The 21,369-nt window shown below is 36.0% G+C and overlaps 1 protein-coding gene across 3 annotated transcripts; it reads left to right on the forward strand.

The window, feature by feature from the left end:
- The first annotated feature begins 156 nt into the window (after positions 1–156).
- LOC113240535 (metal transporter CNNM3-like) lies at positions 157–20,753 on the forward strand. Of its 3 annotated transcripts, none has more exons than XM_026477866.1 (7): positions 157–309; positions 2,152–2,278; positions 4,393–4,522; positions 7,714–7,810; positions 9,764–9,823; positions 11,266–11,296; positions 16,888–16,973. In XM_026477866.1, the coding sequence occupies exons 1-6, from the start codon at positions 190–192 to the stop codon at positions 11,290–11,292; spliced, it is 561 nt and encodes a 186-aa protein (XP_026333651.1). In that variant the 5' UTR covers positions 157–189; the 3' UTR covers positions 11,293–11,296; positions 16,888–16,973. The 3 variants fall into 3 exon arrangements, with proteins under 3 accessions (XP_026333651.1, XP_026333652.1, XP_026333650.1); XM_026477867.1 differs by having other exon boundaries at positions 11,266–11,292; positions 16,888–16,909; XM_026477865.1 differs by lacking the exon at positions 11,266–11,296 and having other exon boundaries at positions 16,888–20,753.
- The last annotated feature ends 616 nt before the right edge of the window (positions 20,754–21,369 follow it).

Here is a 21,369-nt window from a genome sequence, read left to right on the forward strand (position 1 = left end):
TACTTTTTACTCCCCAGAGATTAAAGGATGCACTTTACTCCCGCTACTTGAGGCTATATTGACATATTTTTAGAGCAAGAGAAGTGAAAAATGTATAAATATCATGGCAGTACCATGACATTCAATAAAATAAACACCTGTGTAATAAGTTTTCAATTCTTTGCAGGTGTAGACGCGTTCCGTCCGGACATGATATCAGAGACGGTCCTCCGTCGCCTGCTGAAGCAGGACGTCATCCAACACATCAAGTTACGCGGCGACGAAGACAAGAACGACCCGAAGAGATACGTCTTCTCGGAAGGCAAGCCGGTAATGACTTTGATAATGTAATAATATTCATTTATTCTCCTCCATTAACATACACAGACTGGTGCCCAAGCTAGATAGACCCTGTGTCTTGGAACACCAGGTCTCCGATATATAACATTATTTATCAATTTAACTGCCTTCGTGGAAGAACGGTTACCATGCCGTTACTGCCACGCAGAAGTCCCAGGTTTGATTCCCAGGCCTGGAGAAATATTTATATAGCCATTTATGTTTCTCGTGAGTTTGGGTGTAATTTATGGTTGTCTATTTTATTATTTATTATTATTTCACATGAATTACATAGTTACTTGAAAAAAAAATTTAATAAAAAAAGAATTAAAAATACTATGAATTAGGGTTGATATTCCTAAAACGGGTTTAAGTGCACAACAAAAAAAAATGTAATTAAATAATAATTTAAAAAAATAGCAAAAACATTAAATTACTCCGACTAGTAACATGACTGTTTGTTGCGGAAGTGTTGCCCGCTTGCGAGCAGCTAGTGATTGTAGTCGATAAATATTCTATCGACTATCGATTAAATATTGGTCATGTTTATGGAATGAATAGCCGAACTTGTTTCATTTGAATCATCCTCGACCCCATTATTCATCCAATGACTCCAGCACCAGTGATTTGAACTGTCAATTTTTGCAAGTTCCTACATACATACACACCTACATAGTATTTAGAACTGTGTTTAGGAAAAATGCAAAGAGGAGATATATTTGAAAGATTTTGATTTTAATTCAATATAGATAATCAAATTCGGCTATTCTTGTTAAAAAATAATAGACCAACCATTGACTTACAAATAAATGGACGACGGGTCTAATACAAAAACCACGAAAAAAATGTCCCAAGTCAACCTATTTAAACGTAGTGACATGTAAAGGAATATGAAAAAGCTAAAACGTTGAATGTAAATTGTAATGTCATCGCAGTACTGTCTAATTCTGTTTGCTTCGCTGTCAGTCGAACAAACGAAGACTAAAGCGTGAATGACGCTCTGTATACGATTTTAACGCCCTATAAGTTCGGACACTTTTTAGCGCGGACCCGACGTCCATATAATTGTAAGTCAATGAGACCAACTGTCAAAATAAGATTACGTCGTAACGTTCACAATTCAGTAATTTTTGGCAAAATTTTATTTTCTATCCCAATCTATCTATAAAACTATCGACAACAACTACATAACTATTTAAAATTTTATGAAAACTGGCAATCCTACAAATGTCATTTTACTCTGTCTTCAAAAAAGACACTAAAGTCATTAGAAGTACCACATTGCAATGGTTTATGTATTGACAGTCAAAGCGTTCAGCAAATGTCTTTAGCAGGGGTGGCTCGTCCTAAGGAGCGATGGTGCACTGAACTCCCACTCCTATCCAATCCACCAAATTAAAATTAGTAGTCGCAATATTTCTTTTTTCATTAATGAACGACAAACATCAATTACATTTTTATCTGTCTCTCTTATAGTATAGCATTACTAACCCTTGAGTGAATGACTAACCTATGAACCGACATTGTTTACGAAGTTCAGTTCTGAATTCAATGAGTGCGAAAGAGAAATTACGGCGCGACACGTGAAACAAAAGATTAGTATGAGAAAATTAGTAAGATTTGAATGATGGTACGACGACTACCTGATTCTGCACTCCGCCTCCATGCGCTGTTGCCAGTGTTAAGAGATATAAGAATTTACTATCATGAACAGTAATGGGAAGTGCGTTACAAAGTCCGCATTGAAGAATAAGGATTTGTATGGGAGTTCGCCATTGTTCTTTCCTATGTGTTTTGTTGATAATAGTTTTATTGTTGTAACTTTTTCCACAGGTGGACTACTTCGTTCTGATCCTGGAGGGCCGTGTAGAAGTGACAGTTGGCCGCGAAAACCTGGTCTTCGAAGCTGGTCCGTTCACTTACTTCGGCGTGCAGGCGCTTACACAGAACGTTGGCTTGGGTAAGTATCATTATTTAGAAAACGGTATTTAGACGACTGACGGCCTCCGTGGTCGAGTGTCGCCATCTTTGAGGTCCCGGGTTCGATCCCCAGTCGAATCAGTGTAGAAAATTAACTTTCGCACATTGTCTCGGGTCTGGGTGTTTGTGGTATCATAACAACGTATGTGATGTCTAAATGGCTTTGGTTTGTGGAGGTGCTGCTGGTGCTGGGGGCGTTCTGGGGGATTGTAAAGGTGTGTAGCCTGGATAGCAGTAATAGCCTCCGCAGCCTCGCAGCCTCCAACATCTTATTTAGTAAATTTAGCAATTCAAACGTTGAAAGTCCAGTTTATAGATATTTAATCGGTTTATTTATTCGGTTTTAACAAATCGACCCCTCCGACGTAAAGTATCGTATGTCGAAATTGCCAAGTTTACAGAGGAGCTTTTTAAATATTCTGAATTCACTGAAATAAGCACAACACGTGACTTTAGCATTTCACAGTTTTATTCGACAAAGCTCGTTACTCACATAGCGTATTATAAAATCCTAGATATCGGTTAGATGGTGTATTAGATGATCACTCTATTTGACTAACGAGCTTTGCCGAATAAAATGGAGAACTTTAAAATGCCTCCCTGTAAACTTGGCAATTTCGACATATGATACTTTACGTAGGTGGGGTCGAAATATAATCTTTAAAATGTAAACTGTATAAATATAGCTAGTAAACGATTCAAAAAGATAAATAATGGTATGTTCGCTACCGCGGTCGCGCAGAGAGTGACGATGGAAAGAAAGAAAATCAGAATGCGAGGTAAAATGGAACAATTTTAAATTTAAATATGAGTAGAAGAAGAAAAAACGATACGATACGAATGGAGAGAGGCGATACAAAAAGGTGGGATGACGGTATAAGGAGGTCACACCGTCACAGGTTGATTCCGCATGAGAATGAAAATGTTGAATCAATCAGTTAGGAGAAAATATATACTAAAATTGAGGATATGCACTGATTACTATACAGCATGAAAATACATGCCTAAAAGTATACACTACACCAAATTTACACCGTAGAAAAATAACACAAACTTAACTCGAAATTTTACAAGATAACCGCTGTATTAAATAGGTACTTTAAAACTAAATATAATATAGCTAGAAAAAGGATTCGAAATTAGAAAAAAAGAGAACATCTAACAAAATTTTAACGAACTTTTATTAAATTTACAAATTATTGTTTTCTTAAGCCTCAACGAACGAAGTATCTTTCAGTACAAGATGTCTTACCGTGCTTACGCAATTGCTCACAACACTTTATCAAATAAAATCACATTAGAATCAAAATAGTAACAAGTAACAAAATACATAAGAAAATCGTTAACAAATGGCTCACGTCACCGATGATATCCGAGCGGGCGCCGACAATCAAATGCCTCGCTCTTGGACCTGTTCTGCTTTTATAACGTGGTGAAGGACGGTGCACAGCCGAGATGTACAGCTTACAATAATATAATTTTAAAACAGAACGCGTATTTTTTAAATGGCTTAAATTTCGTTTGTAAAAAAAATCTATTCTGAAATAAAGCGAGTGTCAAAAATTTTAATTCGAGGTGAGGTAGTATCAACTCTTAAAGGTCCCGGATTTGATTTCTGAGTCGGGAGAAATATTTGTATGCGAGAGAAATGTTGTGGTTGTCTGTGTGTGTGTCCGTGGCACCCTCGACACAGGGTTTCCCTAGTGCGGGGCTATGTTGAGTGTGTGCGTGTGCGTTATTATATCAAGTGACGAGACGAATAAACTGTGCGCAAGCGCAAGCGACACGCCACTCAGAGCTTTAAATCGCAAAGATCTAAGGGACACTGCCACTGCGCCCATCATCCTGCGACATAAGTTGACAAGTCCCATGTGCATGTAATTTCACCAACACCTTAAACCGGAACGCAGTAATGCTCACATTACTGCTTGGCGGCAGAAACAGGTAAGGTGGCAGTACTACCCTGGTCGAGCTCTTTCACAAGAAGCTGTACTGCTACTGAAGTTAATTACGCAACACCTGCGTGACATCCCGGTATATTTATTGTTATAAGTAATTTGTATGCCATGAAACCTAACAATGCTTCTTTTACAGCTGAAACTCCAGCCCCCTCGACCATGGGTTCTCTCCAGAACCTGAACATGGACTCAATGCTGCGTCACACCTTCGTGCCAGATTACAGCGTCAGGGCTATCGCCGAGTTGTACTACATAACAATCACAAGGTATCTTATCTAGTATATAAGCAGTAAAACATAAATTTAAAAAACCCCATACACAACTGTGAACTCTAAATAACCCCTCTTTTTGCGTAATTAGTAAAAGCAATTTATTTAGCCAGTGAATAATGAACAATTTTTTGTCAACAAGATATTTAATTTTTTTTTAAAAAAACCGACCTCAAAAGTTCGTAGAATTACATCTGTTTTCCAAGTTTTATTGAAATCTGTTACCGGAATGTGTGCGAAACCGGATACATCCCCTAGTTTGCAACCCTTAGAGGTGGAATATTATCTCAAATTTAAATGGGACCACAACTGAGTTACCCTCTTTCTAACAAAAAAGAATCATCAAACTCAGTGTACAAATGCCCGAGAAATCGCGTAACACATTCATTAAAAAAAAATCCAAATGATAACCTCATTCTTGTTCGAAGTCGGTTAAAACCTATTGACTTTTCCTAGTTAAATAACAAACACTATTTCTCAACAAGATATTTAATTGAAATATATCAATAAATGTTAATTTTTTTGAAAGCATACAACACAGCACCTCTGTATTGCTGACATTACTGCTTGGGGGCAGAAATAGGTAAGGCGGCAGTACTTCCCTGGACGAATGAACCAATTTAGAAAACATTTATGCCACTCCTCCGTGACAATCTCTGAAATATACTTTTCATACTCTTCGACAGCCTCTTCAGGTGATGAAAATCGTTGACCGCGTAACTGGTTCTTAATTTTTGGAAATAAATAAAAGTCACTAGGTGCTAGGTCGGGACTGTACGCGGGATGGCTTATAAGGTCAACGTTGTTCACCTTAAAAAATTCATTTATCTGTCTGGTCGTGTGAGAACTGGCATTATCGTGGTGCAAGATGATACGGCGTTTACGGTTATTTTTGTGGAGTTTGTCAATAACCAACCAATTTCTAAAAATGTCACCACAATGTAAAAACAAGTGACAGTCAGATGAAACAAACTGTATTCTACAGCCAGAGTTCCATTTTCAAATGTAATTACAAATTACTTTTTAAATATTGTTTATGTAAGTGGCCAGTTCCGGAAACTTATAGTGCGCCCTATGTAATGGTGGATTTATATAACCTAAAAACATCTCACGCGTTTTAATGCCTAATTATGTACAGTTACATACACTGCTTTATCTATACACATTATAAGCTCTCTGTGATGTGTTCAGGAACCGCATGTTACGACTGGCGAAATGGCGGCAAATAAAAACTTTTCTCACGCATGTCACGCAACCGTAGTTTTTATTTTTAATTCATAGACAACCTAGAGTCGATCTCAACTATCATCGTTCGATATCAATTAACGTGTGAGATTTGTCAAAATTGTTTGCTATTGACATTTCATTTCGAATAAAACTTCATCTCGACCATAGATTTAGCATATCCATAGATTGGTCTTGAAGTATTGGAGACGAGACCAAAACAAAGATACATCTGTTACGCACACAGTAATGTGCATGTGTGCAAGATAAATAGTGTTGCGCCATCCACTGATTTAACTTTAATATCGATTAACATTTTACACCGGATTCTAACAGCAAATATAGGTTTATTCGCACATTAGTGAGAGATTTAAGGATAATTTCTGCATTTTTTTCAAAACTTTAGGCTCAGTAGTTTTGAAGATAAAGGGGAGAATGACCAAATTTCTTCTATTTTCTTAAACAACTTAAAAATATTTATATTTCAAAACTACAAAAAATATATACTTGAAAACCAGAATGTAGCTTTACTCTTTGCTTGCCTCTAAAGGTAAAGCATTTTTCCTCAAAGTGTTTGCTGCATATTTTTGAAAACTTTTTGGGAACCCAGTCTTCTCTCTTTAGCATTATAAGCCATTTCTGTCGTACTTCAATGTTTTGAGGAAATTTGAATCAACTACAATAATTAACATAAAAAAATTGGGTGCCTCAATTACGCTTTTAAAAGAAATTTTCGTTTTAATGTAGACAAAAAATAATGCACTAATGCAATATTAATTAAATATAAAGTACTAAAACCAAAAATTTCTGATAATATTAAGTATGAAGATGATTTCGGCTGTATGCAAGCCACGCCTTTGCCTTTCTTTTTTTCAGTTAATGACATCTCGATAACATATTATCGATTGCGTCAATCTCTATGAAAGTGGGGTTATGAATTTCAGAAATTCACGTATTTGATATATTTTTTAATTGAATTCGTATACATTTGGGTTATTAATGCACTTGAATGGTATAATTTTATTTTACGGATATATTTAAGTAAAAAACTTTTGTGGTAATGCTTTTAGACAGCTAAAAATTTAAATAGTACTTACATATGAAATGTACTATTGTGCGAGTTTTCCTTGTTAGGTGAGTTACATCCGGGCACTGAACACGTTACCATGACTAATAAAAGTCCGTTTAACACTATTTCACATTTTAAACCCAATTATTTTTCAAAAATAAACGAAATTTGTTTCGTTGTAAGATGCCCCTAGGTTCATACAGGCTCGTAGCGTATAATGAAGTGGTCTCGTCTACCCATCTCGCTCTAACATACGTCTATACTAACGCTCTTTCACTTGCATTGCCAATCTATGGGTACCTATCATTGACTTACAATTATATGGACGTCGGGTCCGCGCTAAAAAGTGTCCGAAATTATAGGGCGTTAAAATCGTAGACAGAGCGTCATTCACGCTTTAGTCTTCGTTTGTTTCTTCTGACAGCGAAGCAAGCAAAATTAGACAGTACTGCGATGACATTACAATTTAAATTCAACGTTTTAGCTTTTTCATATTCCTTTACATGTCACTACGTCGTGGTTTTTGTATTAGACCCGTCGTCCATTTATTTGTAAGTCAATGGTACCTATACTAAATCTATGATTTCGACTGATATTAGAATTGAGGTCGAAACAAATTGTTTTGTTTTTCAGAGATATTCGAAATTTGAATGTAATTATAAAATGGAATTTGATGTTATTAACATTTTCACAAATAAGAAATTTGTTCTAACAAAACAGTTTATCTTTACGCTGGTCGTAATTTGCGATTTTTGAACACATCATAGAGGGTTTATGATATGTATGTAGATAAATAAATAAATATATTTAAAACACAAACGTCACGCAATGTAATTTCGAGAATTTCAGTTTTGTTACTTCGGTGGACCCTGATGTTTTTTTATCATATTCTCAGGTCCATGTACTTGGCGGCCAAACGCGCCACGTTGATGGAGAAGGGTGCGTTGAACAAGGGCAACACAAATGAACAAATCGATACCGAAGTTGATAAGGTGAGTCTAGACTTGAATAGCAATTCCAGAAAATCCGATGAAAATGAAGCAAAGCAAATTCCGATACAATTGAACTATTTATTCTTAAATAACAAAAATAACATTTGCACATTAGACACTTTGTATAATAATAATAAATCATTTATTTCGACCAACATGAGTCATACATTACAAACATTTAATACAATAATTTGACTCAGAAATAAAAAATAAAAAATAAATAAAATAAAATTACAATTTTAGAATACTATTTCAGATTTAGAGTCTGTCTTTTTTTAAGACGGAGTAAAATTACAGTTCATAGCGCAATAGCGTTGCCCACTTCCAAGCAGCTAGTGATTGCAGTCGATAAATATTCTATCGACTGTCGACTGAATATTGGTCACGTTTACAGAATAAATAGCCGAACTTGTTTCATTTGAATCATCCAATTACTGGGCACAACTTCATTTGAATAGTCAATTTTTGTAAGTTCTTACATACATACACTGTATGTATGAACTATGTTTATGAAAAATAAAAAGAGGACATATTTTAGTTAATTAACTAATAATTAATTCAACATAGATAATCAAATCCGGCTATTCTTGTTAAAATGTGAATAAATAAAAATTGATCTCGATACTAGAAGGCCAACTGTCAAAATAAGAATAAAGACGGCAAAAACTCAATTCGTAATCATTAAAACGTGGGAACATTTACAAGTCATTTTTGGCAAAATTTTAGCTTGTTTCACAATCTATCGATAAAGCTATCGACAACAACTACATAACTATTAAAATTTTTATGAAAACTGGCAACCCTACAAATGTCATTATACTCCGTCTCCAAAAAAGACACTAAAGTCAATAGAAGTACCATATTGCAATGGTTTATGTATTGACAGTCAAAGCGTTCAGCAAATGTCTTTAGCAGGGGCGGCTCTCCTATCCAATCCACCAAAATAAAATTAGTAGTCGCAATATTTCTTTTTTCATTAATGAACAATAAATATCAATTACATTTTTATCTGTCTCTCTTATAGTAAAGCGTTACTAACCCTTGAGTGAATGACTAACCTATGAACCGACATTGTTTACGAAGTTCAGTTCTGAATTCAATGAGTGCGAAAGAGAAATTACGGCGCGACACGTGAAACAAAAGATTAGTATGAGAAAATTAGTAAGATTTGAATGATGGTGCGACGACTACCTGATTCTGCACTCCGCCTCCATGCGCTGTTGCCGGTGTTATTGTTGTGTTGTAAACAATGATATTATGTAAAAATCAATATTATTAACTGCCTCCGTGGCCGAACGGTTACCATGCCCGACTGCCACGCAGAGGTCCCAGGTTCGATTCCCGGGCCGAGAGAAATAGTTGTATGGCCTACAATTATTTCTCTCGTGAGTTTGGGTGTAATTTGTGGTTGTCTATGTGTGTGTCCATGGCACCCGCGACACAGGGTTTCCCTAGTGCGGGGCTATGTTGAGTGTGTGCGTTATTTATTTATTTATTTATTCTATCATGAAGCGTAGTATTGTTCAGTGGCGTTGTTCAAAATAAACTAACACTAAAATCTTCCACGAGCCGCCTCTGGTCTTTAGGATATTGAGATTGAGATACAGGAGACCCTCATCCAACGCATCAGGGATGTGCACCGCTTGCGCATGATTGCATGGAAGCAATCTACGCGTGCTACGGTAAACATCCCCGATTGTGAGAAGCGAGGCAACCCCGACAGCACCCTAAATGCATAATGAGAAGCAATTAATAATTTCGAAATATTTGCTCTAAACAAAATAGTAGGCTCTTTTGCGTTCACGTTATTTATATCTTGTGTTATTAATTTTATGCGGAGGGAGAAAAAAAAATTCAAAACAAGCGCAGCTATTTTTATTAACATGGACTTAAGTAACGCCTGACTGATTCTGTTAAAAATTTTAGTTTTTTAAACTGTTGGTGTCATTACAGCTTCTAAGTGACGGGGTGAGGGGTGGAGTCGAGGATGCTCAGGAAACAAAGTCTAACGCGGTGAGAAATGTGTTTATTTTAAATAGTTTTACTATTTTTAAACTGATTAACTAACGGATTAACGCCAGGTTTAAATCGGGTAGAAGCCCATTAATGCCCAAAATCGATGGCAAAAACTAAATATTGTTGTAAATCGAGTTTTCTTCAAATTTTATGATATTATTACGAAATCTTTATTGCTTTGTGATCTAGACGTTTCGAGTTGCGTTCCTATTCTAGAAATAAATCGTTCTTCAAGTATAACTTGAATCGATTTGGGATTGCAAGATATTGTTTGAAGTTCTCTTTTTCGCCTAAAAAAGGTTTTTTAACATCGAAATTTATAATAAGTATGGAATTATACTAAATTCCGTATTCGCCATTTTCGCCCACGATTTTGGACATAAGTGGGTTAAAACCTAAAAATTTTGGGTAAAAACCCTGGCGGGTTGATTTAACCGACAGCAAGGACAATTAACAAGATATTTTCTAAAGAAGATGACTGAAGCACGTCAATTATCAATTATTATAAGTTTTTCTTATCAATGTTTTAATTTTGATGGAAAATTTTTGTCCTATTAAAACATACAGAAAGAAATATATATATATGCTATGCAGTCCTAGTTTCAGAACATTTTTGTTTGCAAGTTGAGATGACCGCTAGCTCCGTCTCTTATTTTGCTGAATTTTTTTGTGAAAACCTTTTGTTTATATCACTTTATTAAACAGTCCTTAAACACCATAGCTTGACAAGAACGAGCAAAGTGCAGGCAACTGTTGTCAGTAACGACCACTTTTGCCTGCACGGAAAAAGAACCCTTAAAGCGGGACTGCGTCGAGTTTGCTGATAATATCACTGGTCACATATACCAGAACGTAGTATATATATCTATATATATAAAAATTGGCGGGAATGGGGATTGTCTGACTCTTATAAGTCATACTCGTCCAGCAATCCTTTACTTCCCGGCCTCTGCAATAATGTACTATATTTAAATAATTGTATAAGTAAATTAATTTTTCACCTCACTAGCTCGGAAAGGTTTTTGGAATTCGAACTTGACGATGGACTGTGGTGCATCTAACTTTTTCTTTCGATAAAAAAAGATAATGACACGTTCAACTACACGATTTGTCGTACATTATTGATGTAATATAAATCCGTTTGTATATTTTATTCTTATTATTTTGACATTAAATTGACAACGATAACTAATTTTACCATTACCATGTTCCTCGCTATAGTGAGGTGAAAAGTTGTGTGTTTCGCTCGGCAGCGAAGTTGTTTTGCGTCTCGTGACTTGAAACCCTCGCTACGCTTAGGATTCTATTTCTGAACCATTCGCTTCGCTCGTGGTTCATTCTTAGACTCCTTCGCTTGCTCAGGCTTCAATACTCGCGTCAAACAACAACTTTGCATAACAAATAATTATTATAATAATGTATTATTTTCACGCTCCCAGGACATGGAAGATAAGACGAGATACTAAGTATGTAGGTGTTAGTTAAGTACCTAATGGTTTTAATGTATGTGTGTAAATTCTAAATCTATAATATATAAAAGAAACACTAATATTTAAGTCACTAAATTTAGTACAGATGCACTAACACTAACTTGATTTGTTCTTTAAAAATGATTAACTTATACATTGTATTGTTCATGGCGAAGGGTTTACATAGTTCTTCTCCTTACTAACTGCAGTAGTTAGGCATAGGCATTTAGTTTTCAGGGTCACGTATTTATGTTTAGTACTCGTAAAAATATTCATTGGAAGAAATTGGGACACCAAACACATTTGGTGTCTCAATTTCTTGGCGCGTACTAAGAAGGTGTTGCAGCGAGTAAAAAATACGCGTGCGCGCTTCTATTTCGATAGTTTCTTTTATGTATTTTTGCCTTCGTCGAATAAATGATTTTTCTTTTCTATTCTATCTACACCTGGTTGCACCATCAGATCAAGGTTACCTGGCATCTGATTTGATGTAAATGAGATCCCTGGTCTAAGTGAGAAAAGAGCTGATGATCCCTGTACAGATGTTCATTAAACAGCTAAGAACCAACCCTATTAAATTAGCCTCCAAATAAAAAAAAAATCTCTTTGAAATCAGTCCGTCCCGTCCGTTTGGAACCTAAAATGTCACAAGCAGACTGATACACATACAAAGGCTTTCAACTCCCTCCTTTTTGCTGTTGATGTTAAAAAACCATCGAGTGTATAACCAGAAATAGAGACGAAATGTCACCGGCCAAAACAGGTCCGCTGTGGAAGGGTTAATTTGTTTGAAAACTATTCTGCTATATCATTACTGTGACAACTGCGCTCCGATTGGCCAGCCCGGATTCGAAACAATTGACGGGTGTCGTCAATTGTTTCTCTTCAAATCGACCAGTTTAATTGAGCTTTGCTATAAAGGACGAAAATGGTAAAATTACATATTTAATTCCCAATGAAATTTGATTCCGTTTGTTTTGTAATTAGATATTTTGCTGTTTTTCCCCACATCACCGAATGGAACAGCACGCCATTGTTACGGATGTTATCTTTATTACAATAAATACAGAATATTTTTGGAATATACGGAGATGTGCACACAGATCAGTTGTTGGCGCTGTCTATATTTCAGTGTTAACGAGAATTGATATTTCGACGCCTCCTACGTAAAGTATCGTATGTCGAAATTGCCAAGTTTAGAGGGGAGTGTTTTAAAGTTCTCCGTTTCATTCGGCAAAGCTTGTTACTCACATAGAGTGATCATCTAATAGATCATCTAACCGATATCTAGGATTTTATGATACTCAACGTGTGTAACGAGATTTGCCGAATAAAAGTGAGAAATCTAAAGTAACGTGTTATGCTTATTTCAGTGAATTCAGAACTTTAAAAGGCTCCCCTGCAAACTTGGCAATTTTGACATACGATACTTTACGTGGGAGGGGTCGATTTATTAGTGACGCATTACTGATGAGTTACCAGGAATGTATAGGCCCTTATTTCGTCTCTATTTCTGGTTATATGTTCGATGTAAAAAATAAACGTTGACGGTTGAAGGAGAATTAGATCAATAATTTAGAAAACTAGGATCTTACGTCTTACCTAATTGTAACTTCTTCTTCTTCATGTGTCATCTTCTAATGAAGGTTGGCGATCTGACCCTTGGACACTGCAGCTCTGAATAATCGAGATCAGGTGTTCCTATTTTATACAAAAATATAAGACAATATCATATACGTTTCTCTGATCCCAAAGTAAATAGCTAAAGCACTTTTGTTATGGAAATCGGAAACAAACACCCAGACCACAAGACCACAGGCAATATAGAAAAGTTTAGTTTTCTACACTGATCCGGCCGGGGATCGAACCCGGGATATCAGAGATAGCAAGCCACACGACCACGGAGGCCGTCCCATTGAACTGGCGCTAATTTCTGAGTCAGGGCATTCTCCTTCTTCCTTTCCTTGTATTTTAGGTTTCATAGGGTCGTATTCCAGAACTCTACTCAATGCTTAAGTCAGGTTTTGAGCAGACTTGAGTATGATTTCAAACACTGGAAATACGACCCTAATGGCAAGGACTTGAGTGTGATTTCTAGTGCTTTGAATCATACTCAAGTTTTGAGCATTGAGTAGAGTTCTAGAATACGACCCTCAGTGTATGACCCAGATATTCCAGTTTCCTTCTGTTGATGGCATTTAACACTTCTTGCTTTCTACAAACACGTTGCAGCACACTATAATTCATGACTTTGACTCTCCGCTCTCAACATTCTCCTAAAGACCCACATTTCGAAGGATTCCACTTTCACTAATTGTAACAAAAATGTCAGATAGTAAGGAGAGCAACCAACAAGATTCCCATCGGCTTATCTAGATACTTTATCATTCTAAGCATAAAAGAAGTGATTTTATAATAAACAGCAGAATTTTCTTATATTATTTCGTTCATCTAACGTACAACTATACATATATTTGCATTCCCCACACCCAGATTGGGGATGTCCTTGAAAAAGGCCAGGTTAAAACAGCTAATACCAAGAATAAAAGGCCATGTATGAAAAGACTGGTGGGAGTTGAGGAGGTTTGTCAGCAGTGTCGTAGTTAGAGGTCCTTGGTCGCTACCACGGAATAAAAAAACAATGGAAGTGGCATAAGCCTCGGTTACTATGAGAACCGATGTCGCCAAAACTCACACATTCTTAACTTGAAACAGCACAATAAGGCATTTTTCTACGATTTTATACAATTCACGCAAAAGAATTGACCATACCGTACAAAGCGGAAATGGCGGACGAGCTCGCATAGGTCCTAAGAGACCTATGATTGACACGCGTGTGAGGCTAAAGGCCCATTTAGATGGAGAGAGTTTCTCGTCTCGAAGATACGATTATCGAAAAAATATAAAAAACTTTCCTCGTCTAAACTATCGCGATTATCGCCCTTCCACGTGACCGATAATCGCATCGCCTTTGAATATTGAACGTCTCCGTGTAACCAGAACTTGAAAGCAAAAATCGTATTTCGAGTTTTTATGCCAGCCGTTTCTACCATGAGCGCAGTGCGCGAGGGTGTTTTGATTATCACTGCTTTTCTAAGACAAGAATTAATGAAACAAGAGCGAAAAAAATTTTGGCTTAAGAATACTTATAAAATTTAAAAAAAATGATAAAAAAATTCTATTTCATTATCATTACAGTGCAATGAACTTAATATTATCAGCAGTACCAAATTTGAATGATTTTTGCGCCATTTCAATATATCCATAATCAATACCGCAGTAATCGAATGGCAATTTGTACGATAATCGTATGAACTTGAAAAAATGTCATACGAGATCGTGTTTAGACAAGTCGAAAACTCGTAAGCAAGAATCTCCTTACTACATATTTCTCTGTGTAAACAGTCGAGGAGGCGATTAAGTTGCTTGCGAATCTCGTATGATATAATCGTAGGCGAGATTTTAGTTCTTGCCTGAATGACAAACATTATGATACGATAATCTTATGGCGATTATTGCTTACGATAATCGCGTACGAATTTTCGTCACGAAGCGTGTGATAAACTCTCTCCATCTAAATGGGCCTTAATTAACCACTTCTACTGTATTTTTTGTTCTGTGGTCGCTACCACCCCCGGTGGGAGTGTGTAATCAGGCCATGCGTCCGGTACGTCCGAAAGAATTACTGTCATATATATAATACTGTTATGTTACAATCGTAGCGAAGATAATCATGCGAGCTCATATTCTTCTTCTCTATCTATCTTCAGTTCACCTGCTGCTTCTGATGTTACAGCATAATTTGTAAATAGAATTTGACTTACAGCTAAGAAAAGCAGACATTGTAATACTAATTGTTTAAGCTTTTATTTGTAACATTGAAATCTGAAGTCGAAAGCGTGATAAATAAGTAATTTACAATTAGTGGAATGGAAATAATTGGGACTCTATAGCGTTAAAAAGTTCTACTTTGAAAATAATTAAGTGTAATTGAGTTACAATTTTATAGCATTTACACCTTGCCCGTACACAGGTTTTGACGAGAGATAAAGCAATGAGTGTTGCTATACACAAATTGCATTTATGTCGTGATAAATAGACATTAGGGATGTCTCAGATGCGTCAGCAACCGCGGATTGTAGTAATTTTAAAATCTGCTTCCGCATGCGACACCCGAATCAATCGATGCAGAGTTTTTGCGGATGCGGATGTTTTACAAGTCACCACAAGATCGTTGAGAGCAGGCCGTACTCAAAGCGCGTAACGATGACTAGTACAGTCAGTCAAGGACCGAGAATTCGTAACAACAACCTGTCAATTTTCTAAACAAAAATTATTCAGTTTACATTGACTTACGAACTTTTTCTTTCAAGATAGCCCAGTTCATCTTTCCACGACATCTTTGATCTTCCATCTCTTTTAAATTAATGATAATTCGGTGATCACCTAATCGACAATGATCCACTTTTTTAATAATATCAAGTGACAGGACGGACAAGTCGTACGCCTTATGGTAAGCTACACGCCTGTCCATAACAGTTGAATTGCCACTAGAACTTTAAATCGCAAAAATTTGAGGGGCACTGCCACTGCGGCCGTCACTCTGAGACATAAGTTGACAAGTCCCATGTGCCTGTAATTTCACCAGCACCCTTACCCTTCTAAATCGGAACACAGTAATGCTGACATCACTGCCTCTGTGGCCGAACGGTTGCCATGCAGAGGTCCCAGGTTCGATTCCCGGGCCGGGAGAAATATTTGTATGGCCTACATTTATTTCTCTCGTGAGTTTGGGTGTCATTTGTGGTTGTCTATGTGTGTGTCCATGGCACCTGCGACTCAGGATTTCACTAGTCACATATCCCCATATGTTGAGTGTGTGTGTTATTTTATTTTTATTTTTTTACTGATTGGGGCGGCAGAAATAGGATAGAGCAGATTTCAACGGTGAATTATTCGCATCCGCATCCGTGTCTACACATGTCGTTATAATTCGCATCTGCGGCATCCCTATTGGTCATTATTAGAATTCAACGACTACTTTTTTTTTTAAAGAAAGAAAGAAAGAAAGATAGAAACATTTATTCAGTACCTTTAAATTGTATGTACATAAAAATAAATTAAAACTAAAATTACTGATACTGAATGGAAAATTTTGTACTCTTGCATGTAATTTCAACTTATTATTATTTTTATCTAATAGTTAATTATTTGTGCCAGAATATTAATTTAGTTTCTTGTATTAAGTTTTATAACGGGCAATGGCAGAATAACCTGGGTTTAGTAGTGTAGTCCTCAGACGCTGTGTGCTAGACCCTTATGGCATGCCTTTGTTTCGTCAATATTTGTTACTATTTTATTATGTTATTTTCTATGATAATTTGTAGTTTGTGGGAATTTGCATGAATAAAAAGTAGTTTTTTTTACATATTTATTAGCAAACTAAATAAAGAATTCCATACCATAGTTTCGTCTAAATCTTTTAGAGTCCCAAATAGTTATGAGTTTTTTTACATTAGAAAATGCAAGTTTTCGACTTCAACGTAATTAAAAAAAAAACCTAACGTCTAATTAATTATTTTAATATTTCAGTTAAAACCTACATCGGCCAGCCCCTTGACGAATGCCACATTCATATCAAAGATAAAAGACGTGCCGGAAAACCCAGAAGAAGAAAAACTACTAAAGAAGTAGCAATTTTCATAAAAGGCTACACTGCCCCAAAAATTATAAATTTTTTGACAAATTTTAATTCAAATGCGTAGAGTAGCATGTTTATATTCACATTTGGTAGATGTTTTTAGAGACCAGATAAATAAAAATAAGTAATAATCAAATTTTAACGAAAACTTGCCCATATTATCACGTCAGTCTGTCACATTTCGCCTCCGAACAAAAACCTTTAAAAAAGGATGTTAGCGATGTGGCAGGGTGTGCGACGCACACGAGTGCAGGGTCTTAGGGGGTGCCGAGCGCCGTGACGCCCCCAAAGAGCCTGCATCTGCAGGCTCATGCACCATTTGCATTTGAAAACGTAACTGTAAGTACTCCATCCTTTTTTTGTATATATAATATCATGTGACGTGAAGAACAAGTCGTACTCCGGATGGTAAGCGACACGCCTGTTCATAACAGTTGCAGTACCACTCAGAACTTTAAATCGCAAAGATTGAGGGACATTGACAAGTCTGCGTAGTAAGGTGTAAGATTTTGGTTCCTATTGGTTAGGAGCAACAATAATATCAAATTATTACAACATTTTTGTTTCTCTGGTCAATATTTTTGGGGCATCTTTACAATGCATGATGTTTAATCGTTTATTACTCGTAAGATTGTAGTAAAAAATATATAGTTTAATAGTATTTAATACGGCATTTGTTGCGATTTTTAACAATTTTTAAATGTTTATAATATAAGAAATAGTACTTATTTAAAGTTTCAATATGGCAACATTATTTCCCGCCAATTTTTGACAGCTATTTTTTTTTTAATCCAGAAAAATCAACGCCATCACAAGGAATAAATGTAATTTATTTGAATTTTTATTTTGAAATTCTGTTCTTTTTTTCTTCTGTTCTAATATTTTAATGATGTACAGTTAAATATGAACCACCATCATAATGTGGAATTGTAAAGAACTATATTGACAACGCGTGCATTTATTTAGTAATTATAGCTCTTTTATTGAAAAAAAGGTTTCGCTGTGTCCGTTACCGTGGTTACCTCAACGATAACCGAAACGCAAAATATGGAAGTCCTCAACAAAACGTACAACGTTACATCTGTGTGTTAAGTTCTTCTGAAATCTGTTAATGGAAAGTGGTTGAAACTCAATTAACTTCATCTCCTAATTTGGCCCCCTTAAAGGTGAAATATCTTCCTCAAAGAAACAATTGCAATTAGCGTGTTCAAATGTCTTAATTACAAGTTTGAATAAAATAAATTCGTTAGGTCTTTCAAATTATAATAGCGGCCTGTCTAATTCTGGAAATAAAATCATATTTAAAAGAAACTGTAATGACTAAGTAGTATGTCACCGGACTGATATTTACAACTGTCAGTTTCTTCACGTTGAGTGACATCGTATGGATGTGGTCGACATTAAGTTAGTTCACGTAATATCAAATGTACTGATAAGAGATTCACTACTTGATTACAAAAAATAAAGTAGATAATTTCTTCATCAAATGCCACGCGAGAAAATGGTAAAACTGACAGAAAAGATCCGAGATAAATGGCACGTTTCACAAGAAACATAATTTGTGTCTGTGGTACGTATTAATTAACTCATTTTTTTGTTATAGCTTAACGTCATGCTTTTTGACCGTAGCAGTATAACAAATAAAACCCTCTGATCTTTCGTCACGTCTCAAACCCACGGCACCATTCAACTTCTATTAACTCTGTTTAAGGCTTCTGTAGTTTATTTTGACATAATAATTACACTGAATATATTTTATTCAATTATGTAACACTTGACCTCCATAACTTCAAATTGGAATATCTTTACTTCCAAACTTCTCAGAATAGTAAACCCAAAACAAAATTTGTTCAAGAATTTCATCTCTATATTTTCACATATTTTTCGTAAACTGAAGCATACAAATTATGTCAACAAAATTTTATATGGGAGTTTGTCATTGTCCTCTGAATGGAACTAGTGTAGGGTGTCTGAACCGTTTTGTAGTCATGACCTCCTTCCAAAATTTCAAAGAGTCCATTGACCCTTTCCAAAAATGTGAAGATGAAAAGCCCCCAGGTTGCATTAACACGCGTCTCCCTCGCTTCAATTTTTTTTTTATGACATCAAGTGACGGGACGAACAAGTCGTGCGCTTACAGTGCCACTCAGAGCTTTAAATTTCAAAGATCTGAGGGGCACTACCACTGCGCCCGTCACACTTAGACAGACTAAGTTGACAAGTCCCAAATGCCTGTAATTTCACCAAAAAGAAAAATAGATAATGGATGGCCGTCGGAAGATATTTTCTATATCAATTTTTATATTATTTTAGGTCAGCTCGCCATGGACCCCCGGTGTTCATTACACGGACCCCACAGGTTAATAATCTCAGTATAGAGTACTAAATACTAAAAAACCGACCTCAAAAGTCATTCATCCCCTAGTTTGCCACCCTTAGAGGTGAATATTTTCTTCAAATTTAAAAGAATCTTCTCCTTTTTTTGAAGTCGGTGTAAAAGCCCCGTACTACTGAGTTACCCTCTTTTCAACAAAAAAGAATCATAAAAAACAGTTCATAAATGTTGGAGTCATCGCGTAACGTGCTTACACACAGTCGAATTGCAAACCTCCTTTGTTGAAGTCGGTTTAACAGTCAATATTAAAGCCACTATTTCAGGGTTCAAAACTTAACTGATCATCGTTAAATAATCAAAGTCAATAATTTACCTTCATTAAATATTGACAATGTTTAGTTACATACTTCAACGTAATTTTTAAAATTTAATTAATTGTTTTCTAGTTATTACTTATAGGCGTATATTCATTATGATCGGAAACAGAATATTTACAAAATCATTATCTTAGTGCCTTAAAAATCTATTAATAAAAATCAGACAGTGATATTACTTGTAAAGATGACAAGAACTGCAAAATGCCTACTGCACTTTAATAATTTACATAAAAGCTAGAACGGTCATCTATAAAATGTCAATTTGTAACACAATGGAAAATAACATTCAATTACCGGAATATTGTGCGTTATTTAGATAATAATGTCACGAATTTTAAAAAGTATTTTTTATGGAAACTGATTAAGGCCCGGCGCCCACTGGTGCGGGACGGCACAGCAGGGAATTTTTAGATGACGTATAGTAATACCTTAATGTTATGACATTGTAGTTTAAATTTCAATTACAATGGTCGTAGCTACAAATACAATGTTTCTGTAAGCTTAGGGATACCGAGCCAGAAACTTCGCGAACGCCTCGGCACCCTTCGGGATGCTTCTTGGTATATAGTTTTTATTCTTCTTCAGCAAGATTAACATTTTTAAATATACAACTGGTAATAAACCAACTTGCAACGTTACGACTGATCTGAAGAGAGGCTAGGCGCGAACACGATCTAGCGACGGTATGCTTCGGCAAACCGAAGGATTCCTTCCTATGCTGCCCCGCCAGTGGGCGGCGGGCCTATATAGATATTTTTTTAATTTAATTTTTAAAGCCTTTTTTGGCTGGTGTCAAATATAATAAAATTCCATTCGATGTGAAAATATTACATATTTTTTTTTATTTTGTCAATATCCCATAAATGTTACATTTTTAATTTCGTCCTTTTATTATTGAGTATTCGATATGCTTAAACAATGACATTTTGTAATACGTGAAACGTAAGGAAATGGAATGTAAAAGAAATGAGCAGCTTGATTTTGATTGCCTCTCCCGATCGGATACTGCATTTTTTCCGAGTCGAGGCCGATTTAACTCACAAATTAGAAAGATATAGTAGGAATCGGGTTCATCTTCTCGCTTAGAAACTCATCTGGGGGTCTACTATCGATCTTCGTCCGACATCCGTCCGAAACAATTACAGCAATACTTGACCAAATGAAAAGACGCGTGATGCGAATGAAGCTTCAAACTTGTCTTTTAATTTTGTCGAATATTACTTATTTGACAGTAATTGTTTCGGACGGAGGTCGAGAATAGACCCCCTGATTTCGAGACTCGGATGGGCTACCCTTTGGTTTGTATTAAAATCAGCCTGCAGAATGAAGAATCATTATTGATTCCTTTGTTACAGCGGTGTATTAGTTTTGTTACCGTACAAAATCGACGCCTTACTGTCTCAAACTCGTATCTTATAAAGAGTAATTATTCAGGAGATGGCAAAACTTTTATTTATTTTAAATTTCTTATCAAGCGTGTGAATTTGGATACATCACTTTAAACGAGGCGTGAAGAGGCATATTGTAGGCAGGCAGGGTGGAGGTGGCTAGTGCAGTGAGGGTTTCATCGCTGCACTAGGTTCCTTCGCGTTTGGATACCACTTTCCACTTAACATCAGGTGGAGTGGAGTCATTTGCCTGTCATGTATAAAAAAAAAAGG

Source organism: Hyposmocoma kahamanoa, unplaced genomic scaffold (assembly GCF_003589595.1).
Source record: "Hyposmocoma kahamanoa isolate Upper Pololo Valley unplaced genomic scaffold, ASM358959v1 148, whole genome shotgun sequence".
In the NCBI taxonomy this organism is placed as follows: domain Eukaryota; kingdom Metazoa; phylum Arthropoda; class Insecta; order Lepidoptera; family Cosmopterigidae; genus Hyposmocoma; species Hyposmocoma kahamanoa.

What these genes read in the sequence shown, in the direction of transcription:
- LOC113240535 (XM_026477865.1), top strand. Translation starts at nt 190, where the DNA reads ATGATATCAGAGACGGTCCTCCGTCGCCTGCTGAAGCAGGACGTCATC. An exon ending in TACTACATAACAATCACAAG is followed by an intron (nt 4,523 to 7,713) that starts GTATCTTATCTA and finishes TCATATTCTCAG; the next exon opens with GTCCATGTACTTGGCGGCCA. An exon ending in TCGATACCGAAGTTGATAAG is followed by an intron (nt 7,811 to 9,763) that starts GTGAGTCTAGAC and finishes GTGTCATTACAG; the next exon opens with CTTCTAAGTGACGGGGTGAG.